General features: G+C 48.2%; 1 protein-coding gene across 5 annotated transcripts in view; it reads left to right on the forward strand.

Annotated features, from left to right (window-relative positions):
* Positions 1 to 16,016, forward strand: part of LOC108409032 (chloride intracellular channel protein 5) — a 144,291-nt gene that overhangs the window by 57,692 nt on the left and 70,583 nt on the right. For all 5 annotated transcript variants that reach the window (XM_037016414.2, XM_073224789.1, XM_017679360.3 and 2 more), the window contains exon 4: positions 3,955 to 4,061. In XM_037016414.2, the coding sequence (XP_036872309.2) occupies positions 3,955 to 4,061 (107 nt within the window). The remainder of the gene's footprint in view (positions 1 to 3,954; positions 4,062 to 16,016) is intronic.

Raw genomic sequence — 16,016 nt, forward strand, 5'->3', positions numbered from 1 at the left:
TGGACTCTGGAGTTCAAATGACTTGGATTCTAACCCATACCACTAGGTTGTGCTGTGCTGCAGTAACAAATTAGCCACAAAACCTCAGTAATTTAACACAATCCAGATTTATTTCTCATTCAAGCAAAGTTGAGTAGGTAGTGTGGCCATCTTCCACAGTGTAGCTTTTGCAATATGTGACCTCCAAGACTCCTTCAGCAGAGAAAATGTGAGGTTCGTGCAATGTGTTCTCAAGGGCCAAGGCACAGAGTGGTTACACCACTCCCCTCCCAACCTGTTGGCCCGAATCCAGTCACATGACTCCCACCGAACTGAGAGGTAGAAACACATGGATATTTAAGGAGCACAGGTGCTGTCTGCTATAGGTACATTACTTAAAACTTCTGTAGTCTTTAATTCTCACATCTTAAAACAATGACCAGAATGTTTGATCTCATAAGACTGTCACCGAAGTTAATACTACTTAGCCTAGTGCCTGACATAGACCAAGAGCTCATTAAGTAGCATCTTGAAGAGTTAGAAAGAGAGGTCAATTCCTTTTTTTGACTGTCGCCCACATACAATCATTAAGACAATCAATAACCATAGGTCTTAATACCACAGATCCCACAGATGGCTTTCAAAGAAGCCAAGCCTTCTAAGGGTCATTTGCTTGAATAGCAAAGTCAAGAGAAGCAAGCACACAGTCGAGGATCAGAAAAGTCAGAAGCACTAACCAGCTTCCCAAGTGAGGTTTTGATGAGAGGTGGAAGCAGGAATAAAGGAAGGGGGAAAGCAAGAGTCCTTACACTTTTCAGCTCACGAGGAAAAGGAATGTCAAGCCTCAAGCTGCCAGGTGAGCCCCTAGAACCAGCAAAGTTCACTACATCAGGGCAGGAGGACTGTCTGTCTTTTTCTCCAGTGCATTTCTAAAACCAGGGGCAGGGCCTGGCCCATGGCAGGCACTTAATGCAGTTGGTTTCACTGTGTGGGCTCCTTTTGTTCAGTGGCATAGTGGCCTGTGGCTAGTCAGTGAGATGTCAGTTGGGACTCTAAGCCAGTCAGATGTCTTCCATCTGCAATCACTTTTTTAACTTTTTGCTACTACTTAAAAAAAACACTTTTTTTTGGATGAGAGGCTGGCTGTTTTACCTCCCAGACTGAAGCTTATGTGTATATCTAAGGTGAATGCATTTGAAGCAAGATATCTGGAAAACAGTGGAGAGAAATTTTCATCAGTTACAACAAGGGTCAGCAAATGTTTCTGTAAATGGCCAGATAGTATTTTTGGCCTTGGGGGATATATATATTTTCAGTCATAATTCCTCTGTTGTAGAGTGAAAGCAGCCAGCCAGAGACAATATGTAAATGAATGGATATGGCTGTGCTCTAACAGAATCTTATTTATGAATGCTGAATTTGATTTTCATGCTATTTTCACTTGTTGCAAAAACAATATCCTTCTTTTGACTTTTTCCAATCATTTAAAAAATGTTAAAACCATTCCTAGTTCATGAGAGGCACCGAAACAGATATTGGGCTGGATTTGGCCAATGGGCTATAGTTTATTAACCCCTGACTTAGAAAAAAAATCACCAGCTCTTTGATTGTCATCAGACGACATTACAATCTTATTGCAAATGTGTTTCTATGAATGAACATTATTTTCTAGTATTTAGAGGAACAGAATGTACTCTGTAGCCCATTTAGTTGCATATTTAAAATATGGTGTAAATATGGAGCTAAACTGAATGCACTTAACATGCTGGCTATAGTCACCTTCCCAAGTCTAGTTACCAAAATTGGTGAGAATAAGATTTAAAGATGTACTTCCCACTGGGACAAACTTCAAGGGGGACATTATGCTATAAATAAAGTATCGATGAATCATTGTGCTCAGAAAACAGAATGGCACTACCATGGTCTCTCTGAACACATGGCCCTTTATCATCCACCTTGGAATTGTTACCAACCACTCGTGTTTGGCCCACACTGATAGTGAAGAAATGGCGAGATTACTGGAAGTCTGATCAAATGGTAACATAAAGCATAACAAAACAACACATGCAAATAGTCCATGGAAAATTGATTTTCTAGACCCTTCTCTCTTTACATCATTACCTTATCAAGCAAAAACAAAGAATAGTTGATGTTTATTAATAATAATCTAAGACTACTCAAAGAGCATGCCAGGTTCAACGTGAGAAGGCCAAAATAGGGAAGAATGATCCTATATTCCCGCATTTGATAATTCCCAGGACTGGAAGAATGCGTGTGCAGATCAGAACCTGTGCAGAGCGCCCTCTCCAGGTAGATGGAGAAAGTTCATCATGGCGCTCAGCTGAACTAGAGGGAGGGCTTTGGAGCTTTGAGGGCAAACAGGAGAATAGATGAGAAGCCACAGGACAGGGAACTTAAGAGCCGGCTTCCACAGTGAAACTGCCTGGGGTGGAATCCTGGCTCTGCCACCTAGCCACATGATGTTCCACAAATTGCTTGTCTGTGCCTCATTTTTGTTATGTAGGAAATGAGGCCAATGACAGTACCAATACAATTGTGAGGAATAAATGATGCAGACATGTAAAGGGGCTAGAACAGTGCTTGGCACATAGCAGGCACTCAATCAAATTTAGCTTTTGCTGATATCAGAGAAGAGGTTGATCAAGTAGGAAGAACACTGGTCCAGGGGCAGGCCGGTTCTCATGGTCCTCACTATTTGTCATCTGTGGGATCTTAAATAGTCATTTAACCTCTGGTCTCCAGTTGCTTTCCCCATAAAATGATGACAATAATGCTTTCCTTGTGTGCCTGATGGCAGAGGGCTACACCCAGTGATGACAGCAGAGGGCCAGACCCTGTGACTTTCTGAGGACTCTCCCGATGGCAGTATTTGAAATTGAACAGCCACCTGACATGGGTCAAGAGTGAAGACAGTCCTAGGTAATGGGTCAATTGAGGAGCAAAAAAATGGAAAGAACAGCAAATAATTTTAAAGGCTTTTGGTTCAAATTATTTCAAACATTAAAACAAACCAAAAAATTTTTTTTGCTTTTTAAACATAAGAGCTAAGTCAACAGCTATTCACCCAGAGATCACGGAAGTCCATATACTTAATAATAAAGATAAGCAAGCAATTGGGCCCATCTCTTTCCACCCCTGCCTGGCCATATGCATAAAATATTTGTGAAGTAGTATCTTTTAAAAAATAAAATTACTCACTTAGATGGTGCTAGCGGGGTCAAAGCCATGGATTCCCACACAAGCACATTTTTAGGGCCAATAGAAAATAATCCTAACCCCAGTCTGCCTTTTTTGGCTTTGGAATGAAAGACTGGTCCAGGGAAAGAGGCTGGGTCATTGCAAATCTCTCTCCATGCCTGGAAATAAAACAGTTGAAAACACTCACCCTGCTGATGGAGCCTGGTACTTCCCACATCTTATTACTGCACACACATAACAAGTGTGCGAAGGATATTTCGGAAGAAGATCGGGGCACCCTTCCCTCTGAGAAATGGTTTCAAGGCCTCGGTGCCAAGGTGCCTATCCCAGAATGAGCTCTGTGCAGCTAGGATTATAACCGTAGGCCTGGCAGTGGGTAGTTACCTTAATGTGGGTTGCAGAAATGCCAGAGACCTGCCTGATAGAGGCAAGCTCATTCAGAACCTTGATCAAAGCCTCCTTATTGGTGCCTGTTGGTGGTCCCAGGAAAAGGGCATATCCTGTCCACTCTGAATGGTGTTCTGGCTCCCTGCCCACAGGCCGTGTAGCGGGGCAGCTCTCCTCACTGGTCTGTTTTCTCTGTCATGAACCAGGGCTGAGAGGAACCACCTCCCTGGGTGAAGAACCCATAAAGACGTATAGATCCAGCCAGACGCAGGCACGTTGCCCACCGTGCTTCTTGTGACGGAGACACGCTCTCCCTTCAAGGGGCTCCAAGTTCTCACTGATGCTAGAACACCGCATCTCCCACTGCAGGTACCCCAGACTGGCTGCGAAACACCGGGAATCTAACACAGCAGGCATCGACATCTTCTCCAAGTTCTCCGCTTACATCAAAAACACAGAGCAGCAGAACAATGCGGGTGAGTGACCCTATCCCACCAGGAGCCTCGGTCCCTGCCAGGGTGTCTCAGAGGCTTGGCTCACAGAGGCACCTGGAACCAGGGCTGGCTGTTATTCACCACCCCGCATCCCCCTTGACACAGGGGTTTAGGTGCAGATCCTTCTTTCTATGGGAGAAAAGGCCAAAGGACCCCGGTGCTGAATTGGGGGAATGGATGTAGTTTGTGTTCCGAGCCTGCCTCACTGCACACCATCGTGCCCTGCATGGAAGAGGCCACGCCTCAGCTGCCCTACTGTCCCTTTGTCCTGGTTCACAGACCCGCCTGTGTTCTCAGGAAGTCCTGATAGGAACAACACATGCCAGCTTCCTTCTGGTCCCTGAAAGACATCTCAGGGGCTTGTCCAGAGGCCACCACGTGAAGGCGCAGTCACCATGGTGGCGACAGCTGACGGCAGAGCCAGCCCCCTGCACCCTCCCCACCTGGAGTGCCGGCGGCCACTTCCCACAACCCACTCCTCCTTCCCCTTGGCTCCCAAGCTCGGACTTGTTCTCTGTGCCTCCTTCTCACAGGAGTTTGAGGGCCTCACTGAAGCTCACAGCACCTTTAGTCCCTCATTTGGCAGTGTCCTTTAAGAACTAGCTGAACTGAGCATGGATAACACTTGCAGAGCTATTAGGCCATGTGAGGAAGACAAAGAAGGGTGAGAAAGTTTGCTTGCCCACCGAATGGGAGGCTGAGAGAGCTTTACTGGCTGGAGCCCAGCCCTGGGCCAGGCAGAGCAGGTGCTTCATGAGCCTCGTGCATGAACGCATGAGGGCCTGAGCACTGCCTCAGTGCAGTGGGCCAGACCGGGGTGGGGTAGGCCTGATGCTTCAGGAGCTCAGAGGAGAAAGGCATCTTTCTGGACACAAGGTGATCAGGAAAGGCAGCCATGCGTGAGGTGAAATAGATGAAATTTTGTCAGGAACAGAGGAGGTACAGTGAGAAGAGAACCTGGAATTGTGCCAGGCACAGAGCTGGATTCTAGAAAATGAAACTAGAAAGAGAGAATTTTCCAGTCTTCAAGGCCTGGCTGGTGCAGAAGGAAATGCTTAAATTCATAAAGAGTCAAGTAGCAAGACGAGAGATAAGTGGTGGCTGAATCAAAGGGCGTCTGAGATGATGAACTGCCAGGTAAAAGGGGAATGGTGTCTGCCTGCCTGAGGTGCTCAGAGCAGTGTGGATTTGCTGTCTGGGCCTGTGGGAAAGCTTTCTGAAGGGGTTCAAGCTGGGCCGTAGGTTAAGGAGGAATCAGTTGGCTGGGAACACAAGGTGGAGGATGTGGGAAGGGCGGGAAAGCCCCTGTGACAGAGACAGGGAAGAGCAGCCAGAGCCTGCAGGCAGGGCCTGGAGACTGGGCCCCATCCCATGGGCAATAGCGGCTGTTCGAGGTGCAGGAAGAGGCCCTACCAGGAGAGTGGCCTTTTAGGAGCAAGAAGAAGGATGCAGAAAACATCTTAAATATATTCGGCACTCTCACTTTTCTGCTGTTTGGACGCTATGATGGGCTGAATAATGCCTCCCACAAATCCATGTCCCCTGGAACCCCAGAATGTGGCCTTATTTGGAAATAAGGTCTTCACAAATGTAATTAGGTAAGGGTCTTGAGAGGAGGTCGTCCTAGATTTATTGTGCCCCTAAGTCCAATTAGGGGTGCCCTTAAAGAGGAGAGGGCACCCCTAAGAGACATAGGGAGAAGGCTGTAGGAAGGTGGAGCAGAGAATGCAGTGCTCAAACCCCAAGCTAAGGACCCCTTTGGACACTGGAGGCAGAGAGAAGCAAGGAAGGATGCCCCAGGGCCCTGGCAGGGAGCGAGGTTCTGCAGACACCTCGATTTTGGACCCCTGGCCTTTGGAACCATGAGAGGGTAGGTGGCTCTGGTGTTGAGCCACCTAGTTTACAGCCCTCAGCCGTAGGAAATGAAGGAGTTCCTCGGCCATTGTGCGAAAGGTCAGCCGCTGCCCCAGGCCTGGCTGCGGATGCAGAGCAGGTGAGGGGACCAGGGGCCTGGCCTTCCCCCAGGGGCAGAGCTAGCTCCCAGCTCATTGTCAGATTCCACACCCAGAGTCCTTTCTTCTCAGCCACAAATGTCCTCCTTCATCCTTGCCAAAGCACTTCAGGGAGGTTGTCTCGTCTGAGCCTTCCAGATTCCCCAAGTTACAAATCATATTTATGTGTCATCCATGTTTACAGTTCTCCTGTCCCCAAAGCCAAAGCAGCAGTACAGACCGAACATCACGGATCACTTCGTTGTAAACTCAACACTCTCCAGTTTTCATTGTTTCCACTGCTTCTGTTTCACTGCGTTTCTCTGCGATGGGTCTTGCCCTTGTGATTCCTGCTCCTGCTGAGTCATTCGCGCATTTCAAAGCTCCTGCTTTTCTGCTTTCCCAAAGAGCGGACCCCTCCCCTCCCCTCCTCCCATCCCGGTGCTCGCTGCTACTCTCCTCTCCTGCCTTTTAACAAGGCGCCACACCAAGATGCCGGAGTGGGGCCCTTCACTGTAGCTATAGCTTGCCCATCCCCTCCTTCCCTTCCCCTTTCCTACCCCCACCCCTGCTCCCAGTTCCTACACTCCGCAAGCTAGAGGCCCAGCCTGACGTCCTGCAGCGCAGCACTGTAACCCAGCCCACACAGCCACCTGTCCCGTGCCACAGACCATATACCCCCACCCCATTGTTCTGTCCCTTTGGCCTTCCTTCACTACTTGCCCATTTTTTCTCTCTGTATCTTCAGCTCCGCATCTATTTCTCCATGGCCCTTTCTTCAGAGAGCTCCTTTTGTGGTTTCCATTTCTTTCTCTTGAGCAGAGCCCTCTCTCGCAGCCCCTGTACACACACTGGCCCTGGTTAAGGTCCTTTCCTCCCAACATCAAAAATGAAAAAACCAGCACTGTGATGCGGGTCTGCACCATGGATCGCCGCTCCACTCCCAGCATGGATACAGGGACGGCTGTTTCAAAATTTCCCTGTTTCACAAAACCACAAATGTCCCCAGCTACCAAAACCCAGACCCCACCCCAGGGAGCAATACACAGCATCCCGGGGAGCAATACACAGTTAGCACACAAGAAAACAGCCCATCAATTTGCACATTCAGTCATTCCATTATTCACTCAACCAACACAGATTGTATGGAGTGGCTACAAGTCTGAGCTACTGTGTGAAGGCATTTCTTGTGTGCCAGGCCCTGTGCTAGCTTCTGCAGTTGTCAGGACAAATGAAACAAAGTCATTGCCCTCAATGAACCAACTGGGGGCTGTAAAACATATAAACAGGCAATCACTGGCCTGGATTTGAGATACGCCATGTCTAGCTGTACAACTTTGCCCAAGAGACTTATTCTCTTTGGGCCTCTTTCTGCATCTGTTAAGATATACTTTCATTTCTTTATCTGCTAAATAAGGCAATTATTAGCATACCCAAGGCTTGTAATGCCGACTCACTTCCCCTATCTGTCAATCCTTGTAAATCCTTTAGCATAGTGCCTGATGCACACTAAATGTTCATTAAATATTAACTTAGATTATTATTATTATCACAAAAAGAGACAAATGCAAATTGCTGCTTCAGCTCCTTTTCTCCCCATGCAGCCCTTTCAAATCTCCTACCCATTTCGTCCCTTTTCTACTTGGTTAACTTTGTTGTCCACTTTCTAATGCATTTCCCTCCTCCCCAAAGTAAACATCAAAGAATGTCAGTGCCCTGGCGGTGGCTGTGACACCTTCAGTACTGTTGGGGTTGACTTCTGAGCTCATGGTTTTGTCTGTTTTGTTTCCAGTCCCTGCGCTGCTGCCTCCTCCTCTGTAATGGACAAAATCAGGTCCCTTGGGCCTGCTTTTGATGCCCATTTTTGGTGACCTGATGCCACCTCCATTCCCCTCCTTGCCCCCTGTTCAGGCTTGCTTCGCACTTCACTTAAAGGCAGTGTGGATTTTCTCATGACAGAGCTGTGAGAATGGGCTGCTTTCCTATCACTTGGGATTCCTCACCACTGTCCCTTGTCTGGGGGATACAAGGACTGCATTTATGGACGTGCTGCATTTCCCATGGCTCAGAGACAGGTGACTGTGGTGGCTCAGCTTAAAGACTCTGAAGCCAACTGCCCAGTTTCAGACCCCAACTTCACCTCTTGTTGACCTTGTAGCATTGGGAAAGTTACATCAACTCTGTGTGCCTCAGTTTCTTCCTCTGTAAAATGGGGGGAACAACTGTACATCCTTCACAGGTATGCGTGGAACAGTGCCCACCACTGTGTATGCATATCAGCTATTGTTCTGAGCTGTTACTTAGAGGCAAACAGTTGAGCCTCAGCTGCGTGCTCTGGGCTGAAGGTGTAGTTGGACGAGATATATATGGATGTGCGATTGAGTCCAGGAGTGAGAAGAGGTGAGTGGTAGAGATCCCACTGAAGGATCACTCCCATTTACAGGAGGGCAGAGGGAGCCAAGTCAGGGAAGCAGATCAAGACAGACGAGCCAGTGGGGGTGGAGGGTGGGGGATCATGAAGATAAGGAAGAAAAGCTTTAAAAAAAAAAAAAAGAGTGATCTGTACTATAACCGCTGCACAGAGGTCAAGAGAGACTGTTGTGCACAGCTGCCTGGACATGTCATCAGCAATCCTTCTCTGACTGCTCTTCTCATCTGCAGCAGCCCCTTACTCAGATCCCACAAACGAGAGAGCCCAGGCTGCCCGCAGAGGCCCAGTGCTTCTCCCTTGGCAGGGGAAGTGCATGGGGTGAGGTGGGAGACCACAGGAATGGGATCAGGAACCACCTGGAAGAGCACGCATGGCCCTGAGGAAGGACGTCTTTGAGACGGAGGGAGCAGCTGCCTTTAGATTTGGCTATAGAGCTCCCTGCTCTGGGCCTCTTACCTTCTCAGTCTGTTGGGGAAGTTATGTCATGTGCTCAGGACTGAAGGTCTATAGGGTCAGCCAGCCCTCGGCTCTGTCCCCACCCTGAGTCCTCACCCTGAATCTGCCCCGTGACAGAATCAGCAGTGGCCTGGCCTCCACTTCAGCAATGCTGCTGGCCCCCATCGCTAATGTCTTCCCATCTCTCTGAAAGTATCGCTGTTAAAAGCCCTCAGCTCCTGGCACTGCTTCTTTCACCCTCCTCTGAGATGCCACCATGGCACACAGACCCCAGGCGGCCTAGCCTGGGGAACGGTCCCCAGATGCAGCAGCTCAGGGCCTCCTCGCCGCCCCTATAGCTGCCCGGCCCTTTGTGCCTGGGACATTCGACCGGCTCCTCTGGTCTATCCCTTCCCTTGAAGGGTTTTTATACCCTACTTTAAGCTGTCACCCTAATCTGTCATCCTGTAAGAGATACAGGCTTCTGTCTCTGAGTATGCACCGCATATTTTGCATTTCTTCCCCTCAAACTGTCATTTGAACAAACTCTAAAAAGCTCTGCCAAACCTCTTGGCTTTCAAAAAATTCATTTTAGCTACTTAACCTAATCTAGACATAAAGTACTATTTTGCTTCATTTTTCACAATCTTTTTCCTTATGCTTCAATCCTATCAATTCTACTGGTTTATTGCACTTTTTGTACACATTGCATGTTTCAGGCAATTAGCAAATCAATCTAATGTGCATCTTAAGTCCTCTCTTCTTCTTTGCTTTTTAAAGTCCCTTTTAAATTTCTTCCAGCCCTATCATGCTTCCCCAGATACAGCTAAAATCCCTGCCTCATATTACCATCTAGTTTTTGGCAGAAGTGTCATATTCCTATGTATTTCCCCCCATTTTCTATTTGAAAGGACGTGGGCATGTACATGCATGTAGACTAAGGCAAGAATCCAATATTTCTCCCACTCTAGTCGCATTCCCATCTTCCATCCTTCATCTTGTGCACAAGTCCACTTCCATGGGCTTCTCTTCCCCCTCCTAAGAGGTCTGCAAAGTCCCAAACCCAGTTTCTTTTATCCAATCCATATGTCATATGCAGCCTTATGGCTTTTTCTAAACACATTTGCATTTTCTTTTTAATGCATCTCACACACATACATCTTAGGCTGCTGGTGCCACATAGCTCTGTGCTAAAAGGTGTTTTCCCCAGTCTGGATGACTTTGGTCTTTTGAGGCTTCCTTGGAATTCCTTCATCCCTTCCAACTTAAGGTCTGGTTTCTCTTGTGCTGCTGCCTCTGTTTTCCTCTGTCTTAAGGGCCTTCTTTCTATTTTCAAATTTATATTCCACTTGCTCCAGAAAGACTTTATAGCTTCGCACAGGGATACATAAAGCACAGCAAGGCAACACACGCGAGAAGGCAGTGAGAAAGGAAAGCAAGAGGGTCCATAAAACAGAGCGGAGGGGGGAGCTGAAGCAGGTCCCAGAGCTTCGATGCTCCACACATGTGGCAGACCACAAATTTGGCGCTACACCTTCTTGTAGACAAAGCTGAAAGGGACCCCTGCTCAGTCAGCTACAGAATGGTTCTCCCAGAAGATGAAAACAAAAACCACCCTCCCAAAGGAATAGCAAATATTCCTGATTTGGGGGCTTGAGTAGTAGGCATGGAGGAGTTGTTTTTATTCTCTTTCGCCTCTCCCTGCTGGGACTTCCCCGCCCGCTGGCATCATGCTGTCATGACTGCTCCCAGTTTCTTTCCTGCAGGCTCTGTGTTCACCCCGACCCCTCTCCCACCCTCTGGGCTTCACTTGTGCCCTCCCTACTATGCCTGAAAGCCATTGTCTTCTTTTTTCTCCCCATCTTCTCTTGAAGACCCATGCAACTCCCTGAAGCCTTAGACCCTTATTCCCAACTTTGCTGTTCCTCCCTGTCATTTCCAAGACTCAAAGCAGCCTGCTTATGGTGCTTGTCTTTTTATCATGACTGTCAGGCCCGCATGCTGTGTTTGCAAAATGTGCCCCTTTCCATTTATGGAAAATACTGTGATGGTCTAACATACTTTTCCGAAAACATACGTCCTAGTGAAATACTTCCAACTTCCTAAATAAGATCCTAAAAACCTTCCTTGGGTATCTGTGATGCACTGGACAGAGGGCTACGTGTTCGGAGTACACGTCCCATGCTCAGACTGAATTGTCTCTCCAGCTTTGCCCTTCACTAGTTATAAGTGTTGGGGCCATATTTTCCAAATTGAAAATCAAATATCTAACAAATTGCCTTCATTGAAAATAATCAAATCATAAGAAACCAGTAGTGTCCCAGAAAATCTGGGATACATGTCCCGAAATGAAAAGCACCTGGTTAGGGCCTAGCCCTCTGCTTGCCCTCCCAGCTGATCCGAATCCAAACCTGGCTGGCCCTGCGGAGGGAAGGTGAGTGTCACAGTTCCTGCCGCCTCCAGGTCCCAGATCCTCGGCCAGAACGAGTGAGGTACCATTAGCCACGATGTTCTCTGAATAGTCATGGTTCTGTTTACAAATAAGGGCCAAGGTTTCCTCCTTCCCAAGGGGCTCACCAGCCACCTCACTGCCTGGGACCTGGAAGCAAGCAGTGGGCTCCCTGGGTTCATTCTGAGCATATGGATCCTCCCGGCCACATATCATGAAGAAGACTCTTGGGATGTCCGAGCAACCTCAGTAGACTTATCTTGTCATGGGATTGATCTTTTCCACTTGATAGAAAATGCGATTAGAGGATTCCATTGTGGTTACTATCCCAGTGGCAGCCACGCTGTAGCACTGGCCAGCGTTCTTTCTCTTCCATATTCTTAGTGGTTTGTGTCCACACAAGCTCATCCATGCCTTTCCACCTGCCTGGCTGCACCAGCCTGCCCTCCATCTGCTGATTGCTCTGCATCTCCCTGCCCAGTGGTCACAGTGCCTTCTTCCCAGCACTTGCCCCTCACTCCCTTTTAATACAACCAATAGGACCCCTTAAATAAATGCCTTAAACAAGACCATGGCCCTTTGGTGTATAGAAAATTGAGGCTCACAGACCCTAGCTCACTATTAAGAAGTTTATGATTAAATCTGTAGAATGGGTCACCAACTAAAGAAGTGAGTGTCCTGTCAGTGGGAAGATACAAAAAAGAGGCTGTAGGAGCTGCCTAATCTGAGGCATCTTCTGTTGTACCACTAAGAAACAAAAAAGGCTTTCAAGTAAACAGAAACTTCTTTCACTTAAACTCTAACATTTTGTTTCTAAGACACAGTCTGATTTCAAAGATGCCAAATGTGAAAAAAAAAATGTGCATTTTAGAGGAAATATGGCAGGCAATTCCCAAAGCCCTTTCCAAATCTAAGATCCTATTTTTTCCTAGAGGCTCTGTAAGGAAATGACAAACTCTCCCTTCTGCTTGACCTTGAGGTCTCCTGTTGAAAAGAAAGTAAATCAAGGTCAACATTACTTCCAGGTCCCTCTGGGTTAGCTGTCCTAACTCCATATCCAGGGAGCTGTCAGCTCTGCTTTCTGTCTCTCCTGGCTGGAAACAGGTAGCATCGATCTCTTAGGTTAAGGGGTAGCAAACGTTTTCTGTAAAGAGTCAGATAGTAAATATTTTGGACTTTGTGGTTATAAAGGCCGTCACTAAAAACTGGCAGCTCTACTGCTGGAACTTTAAAGCAGCCACAGACAACACTTGCACAAGCAAGTGTACTAGCTGTGTTCCAATAAAACTTCGCTCATGGACACTGAAATACGAATTTCACATCATGTTCAGGTGTCATGAAATAGTGTTCCTCTTTTGACAGTTTCCCCACCATTCAAAAATGTAAAAACCATTCTTAGTTGAAGGGCATGCAAAAATAGACGGTGGGCTGGATTCAGCCTTCGGGTTATAGTGTGCTGACCTCTGTCTTGGGCAGCCCCAGGACACAGTAGCGCGTTCTTTTCATTTCTCTACCACTCATCCCTTCCTTCATCTGTAATATGGAGATAATAATAGTGCATTATCATGTTAATGAAATGAATGACCGCATTAAAGCACTCAGGACAGTTCTTGGCACACAGTAGGCACATATGTGATAGCTATTGCAGCTGCTTTTAATTGCACAAGTCCTCCTGCGAAGAGTCCACCCTGTGGGCCAGGCAACCTAGCTCTGCCATGTGGAAGCATGTGCTGCCCTCTTCTGGCGGATGGAGGAATCAGCACCAGGGGTGGCTAATCATGTTTTAATATAAGGAGGCCTGTGGATTTTCAAGCATCTTCTGCAAACTGGGACTCTCAGTTCTGCCTGAGATTTGACTGGGGGTTCCAAAAGAGGCCAGGTCTCCTTGCACACCTGGACCCACCTTCCACTGTCTGTCCTTCCATTATCTGTCTTCCATTATGGCCACCAGCCCCCATGGATCCTCCAGAGGTTGCCGGCTGCCCGGCGAATAGCTGCCCCAGCTGCTGCTTTCTCCCTCTCCTCTCCCCCTTCCGGCACCTCCACTCTTTACTTTTATGAACTTCCTTAACCTAAAGTAGGAACGTATTTGAAAGGGCTCAGAGCAGCCTGGGTGGGCTGTTAGCCCAGAACTAACAAGACCCTTGCTATCAAAGGCCCTGTGCTTTCTCCCAAGGCGTCATGAAAGCCAACTGCTGTCGGGCTGAGGGCGGGAGGAGGGTGGTGAGGAGATGAGGTGGAGCGTTTTTCCAGATTCCCCAGGATGTGGTGAGCCATGTTTAAAAGAGAATGTGCGTATTTATTATTCCAAGTCACTCCAGTCACAAGGCTCTTCCTTCCTCCTCTTCCTCCCTCCCAGCGCTCAGCCCGCTGTGGTGATGGGCCCCGTCTGGAAGCTCAGCCTTTGCAAAGGGATGGACAGGGCCCCCGCCTCCCATTCAGCCTCGTGCTCTGAGGGGAAAGCTAAGGCAATATGCAAAGCACAGTAGGGATGTGAGTTATCATTGGCCTGCTCAGAGGCAGAAGGGCACTGGGGTGGCAGGGGAACTCCTTATCTATTCTGCCCGAAACACAGGACAGCAGCTGTGTCCCAACTCAGGACGACTGCCTCCCCTGGAGGAAGACCTCAGCCCTGGCTGTTATCACGGTGGAGCCTCCGGGGTGGTCCCCGGACCACCACAGTGGTGAGGATAACGAGGGGACTGTCTTACCACTTCCTCATAAAGCAGCCATTGCTGTCCTCTGATCATAAAGGAACCCTTCAGGCTGCCTTCCTTGGCCACCCCTGCGTGCAAATAGCCAACTTATTTTGTTTGTTTGTTTGTTGGGTGGAAGTTTGGCTTTGATTAGCATTCTTACAAGGAAAAACAAATAACCTGGGCTTGGTGAGCCCCACCTCCAAGGTTTGGCGCGTCCTGCGTGAGCGTGCCCCCACACGCAGAGCGGCAGTGAGGCTCAGGGCAAGAGGGAGGGGAAGGGGTGAATGAATATTCCTCCTGGCTCCTCCCAGGACTTGCCCAGGGGATTCCTCCAGAGGGTCTTTGATTTGGTTCATTATCAAGGCGGATGCTGGCAATTTATAATTTCACAAATTGTGCTCCTGAAGCAAATCCTTGGACAGTCATAAGGAAGGCGGTTGGTGGCGGGTGGTGAGTGGAAGGGCGGGCTCGGGGAGACACGGTCCTGCATGGGTGGGCGCATTCATTAGCGGAGGGAGCTGAGTTAGCTGTGTGGGCCTGCGGCCGGAGGGGAGCGGAGACCACCAACACCATTCCATGTGCTGGAATTTCCCACCGTCTGACCAGAATGAGTTCTCCTGGCCTGGCCTGGACTCAGATCAAGGCCTAGGGAATCAAGGAACATTAAATGACTAATTTAAACATGAGTAAATGCTCTTTCACCTCTGGGTACCGTTACCTCATCCTGGGCAACTGACACCTCTCGCCTTTGTGCAGTCTACACCTGGGCGCTAACCTTGTCTCCTCTGCACATACACACACACACACACACACACGCACACACACACGCACACACAGCTTGTGTGTGTTCTGATATTTCTCTGTCCTAGCAGAGACCATTAGATACCTCCTTAGAAGCGGAGTCATATATCAATTAATCTGAAAACGAATATGCTTGCATGCAAATTTGTATTGGTGATGGAACACACAAAGCTGTAGGTCTCGCAGCTTTACTGTTAAACATAACTGCGTTTAGACCACAGAAGTGCAGCTGTGTGTTCGTGGGGGTGCGTGTCTACACTTCACTGTGTAGGCATATGTCCGGAGGGCTGTAATTGGTTTACACAATGGCTGCTCTCACAGTCCATCATCTGTGATAAGAACATAACTTTGAGGGAAAAATATTCCCTTCTCTCTGTGACATGGAGAGTGGCTCTGGATAAATTAGCATGGAGAACGGATGCCCTCATAGTTGGTAGAGCTGGGGCTCAAAATGACAAAATGAACCTTCTAAGCAAGGACTTTACACCTCAGTTATAAACTCTCCTTGTCAAATTTGTCCCTCTCTTGACCAGGCAGGCTGGACACCATTCTGAAGCACAGAAATATGACCAAGAAGATGTGAGGGAGCCAGTGATGGGCACAGAGCAAATCAGGCATCTCTCAGCCTTTACACTCTTTGGCTACAAACTATTTAGTATTATTTAATACTAAAAACCTAGGAATTGAAGCCAGGGGTTAAATCCAGTCTGGTATTCTGAATCAGCCCCTTCTGGGGGGTGGGGGGGGGGGGGAGTCACTACACAGAACTTGAAAATGGCAGCTTTCTTTAAAAATCTGCTAGAGAGCTGGCTTTCAGGAATGCATGGCCCCCTCCACCCCGCTCCAAGCTGGTCCTGAGTTAAGCCTGAGTAGCCTCATTACCTAAAGAGACGCATATGTTGAGGACTTAGGTGTCAAGTTAGCCTCTAGTTTGTGTACCTTGTGATCCCGACCATTTTCCAACTTGAATGCACATTTGAATCCCCCGCAGGTTTTGTTTCAATGTAGGTATTGATGCAGTGGGTGGGGTGGGGCCTGAGAGCTTCCAGGTCACACTCTGCTGTGGGTCCAGGAGGGGCTTTGGGAAGTCGGACTTAGGGCAGCAGTTTCCCTGAGGGAACGCGCTGCCTG

This window comes from Manis javanica, chromosome 16, assembly GCF_040802235.1.
Source record: "Manis javanica isolate MJ-LG chromosome 16, MJ_LKY, whole genome shotgun sequence".
In the NCBI taxonomy this organism is placed as follows: domain Eukaryota; kingdom Metazoa; phylum Chordata; class Mammalia; order Pholidota; family Manidae; genus Manis; species Manis javanica.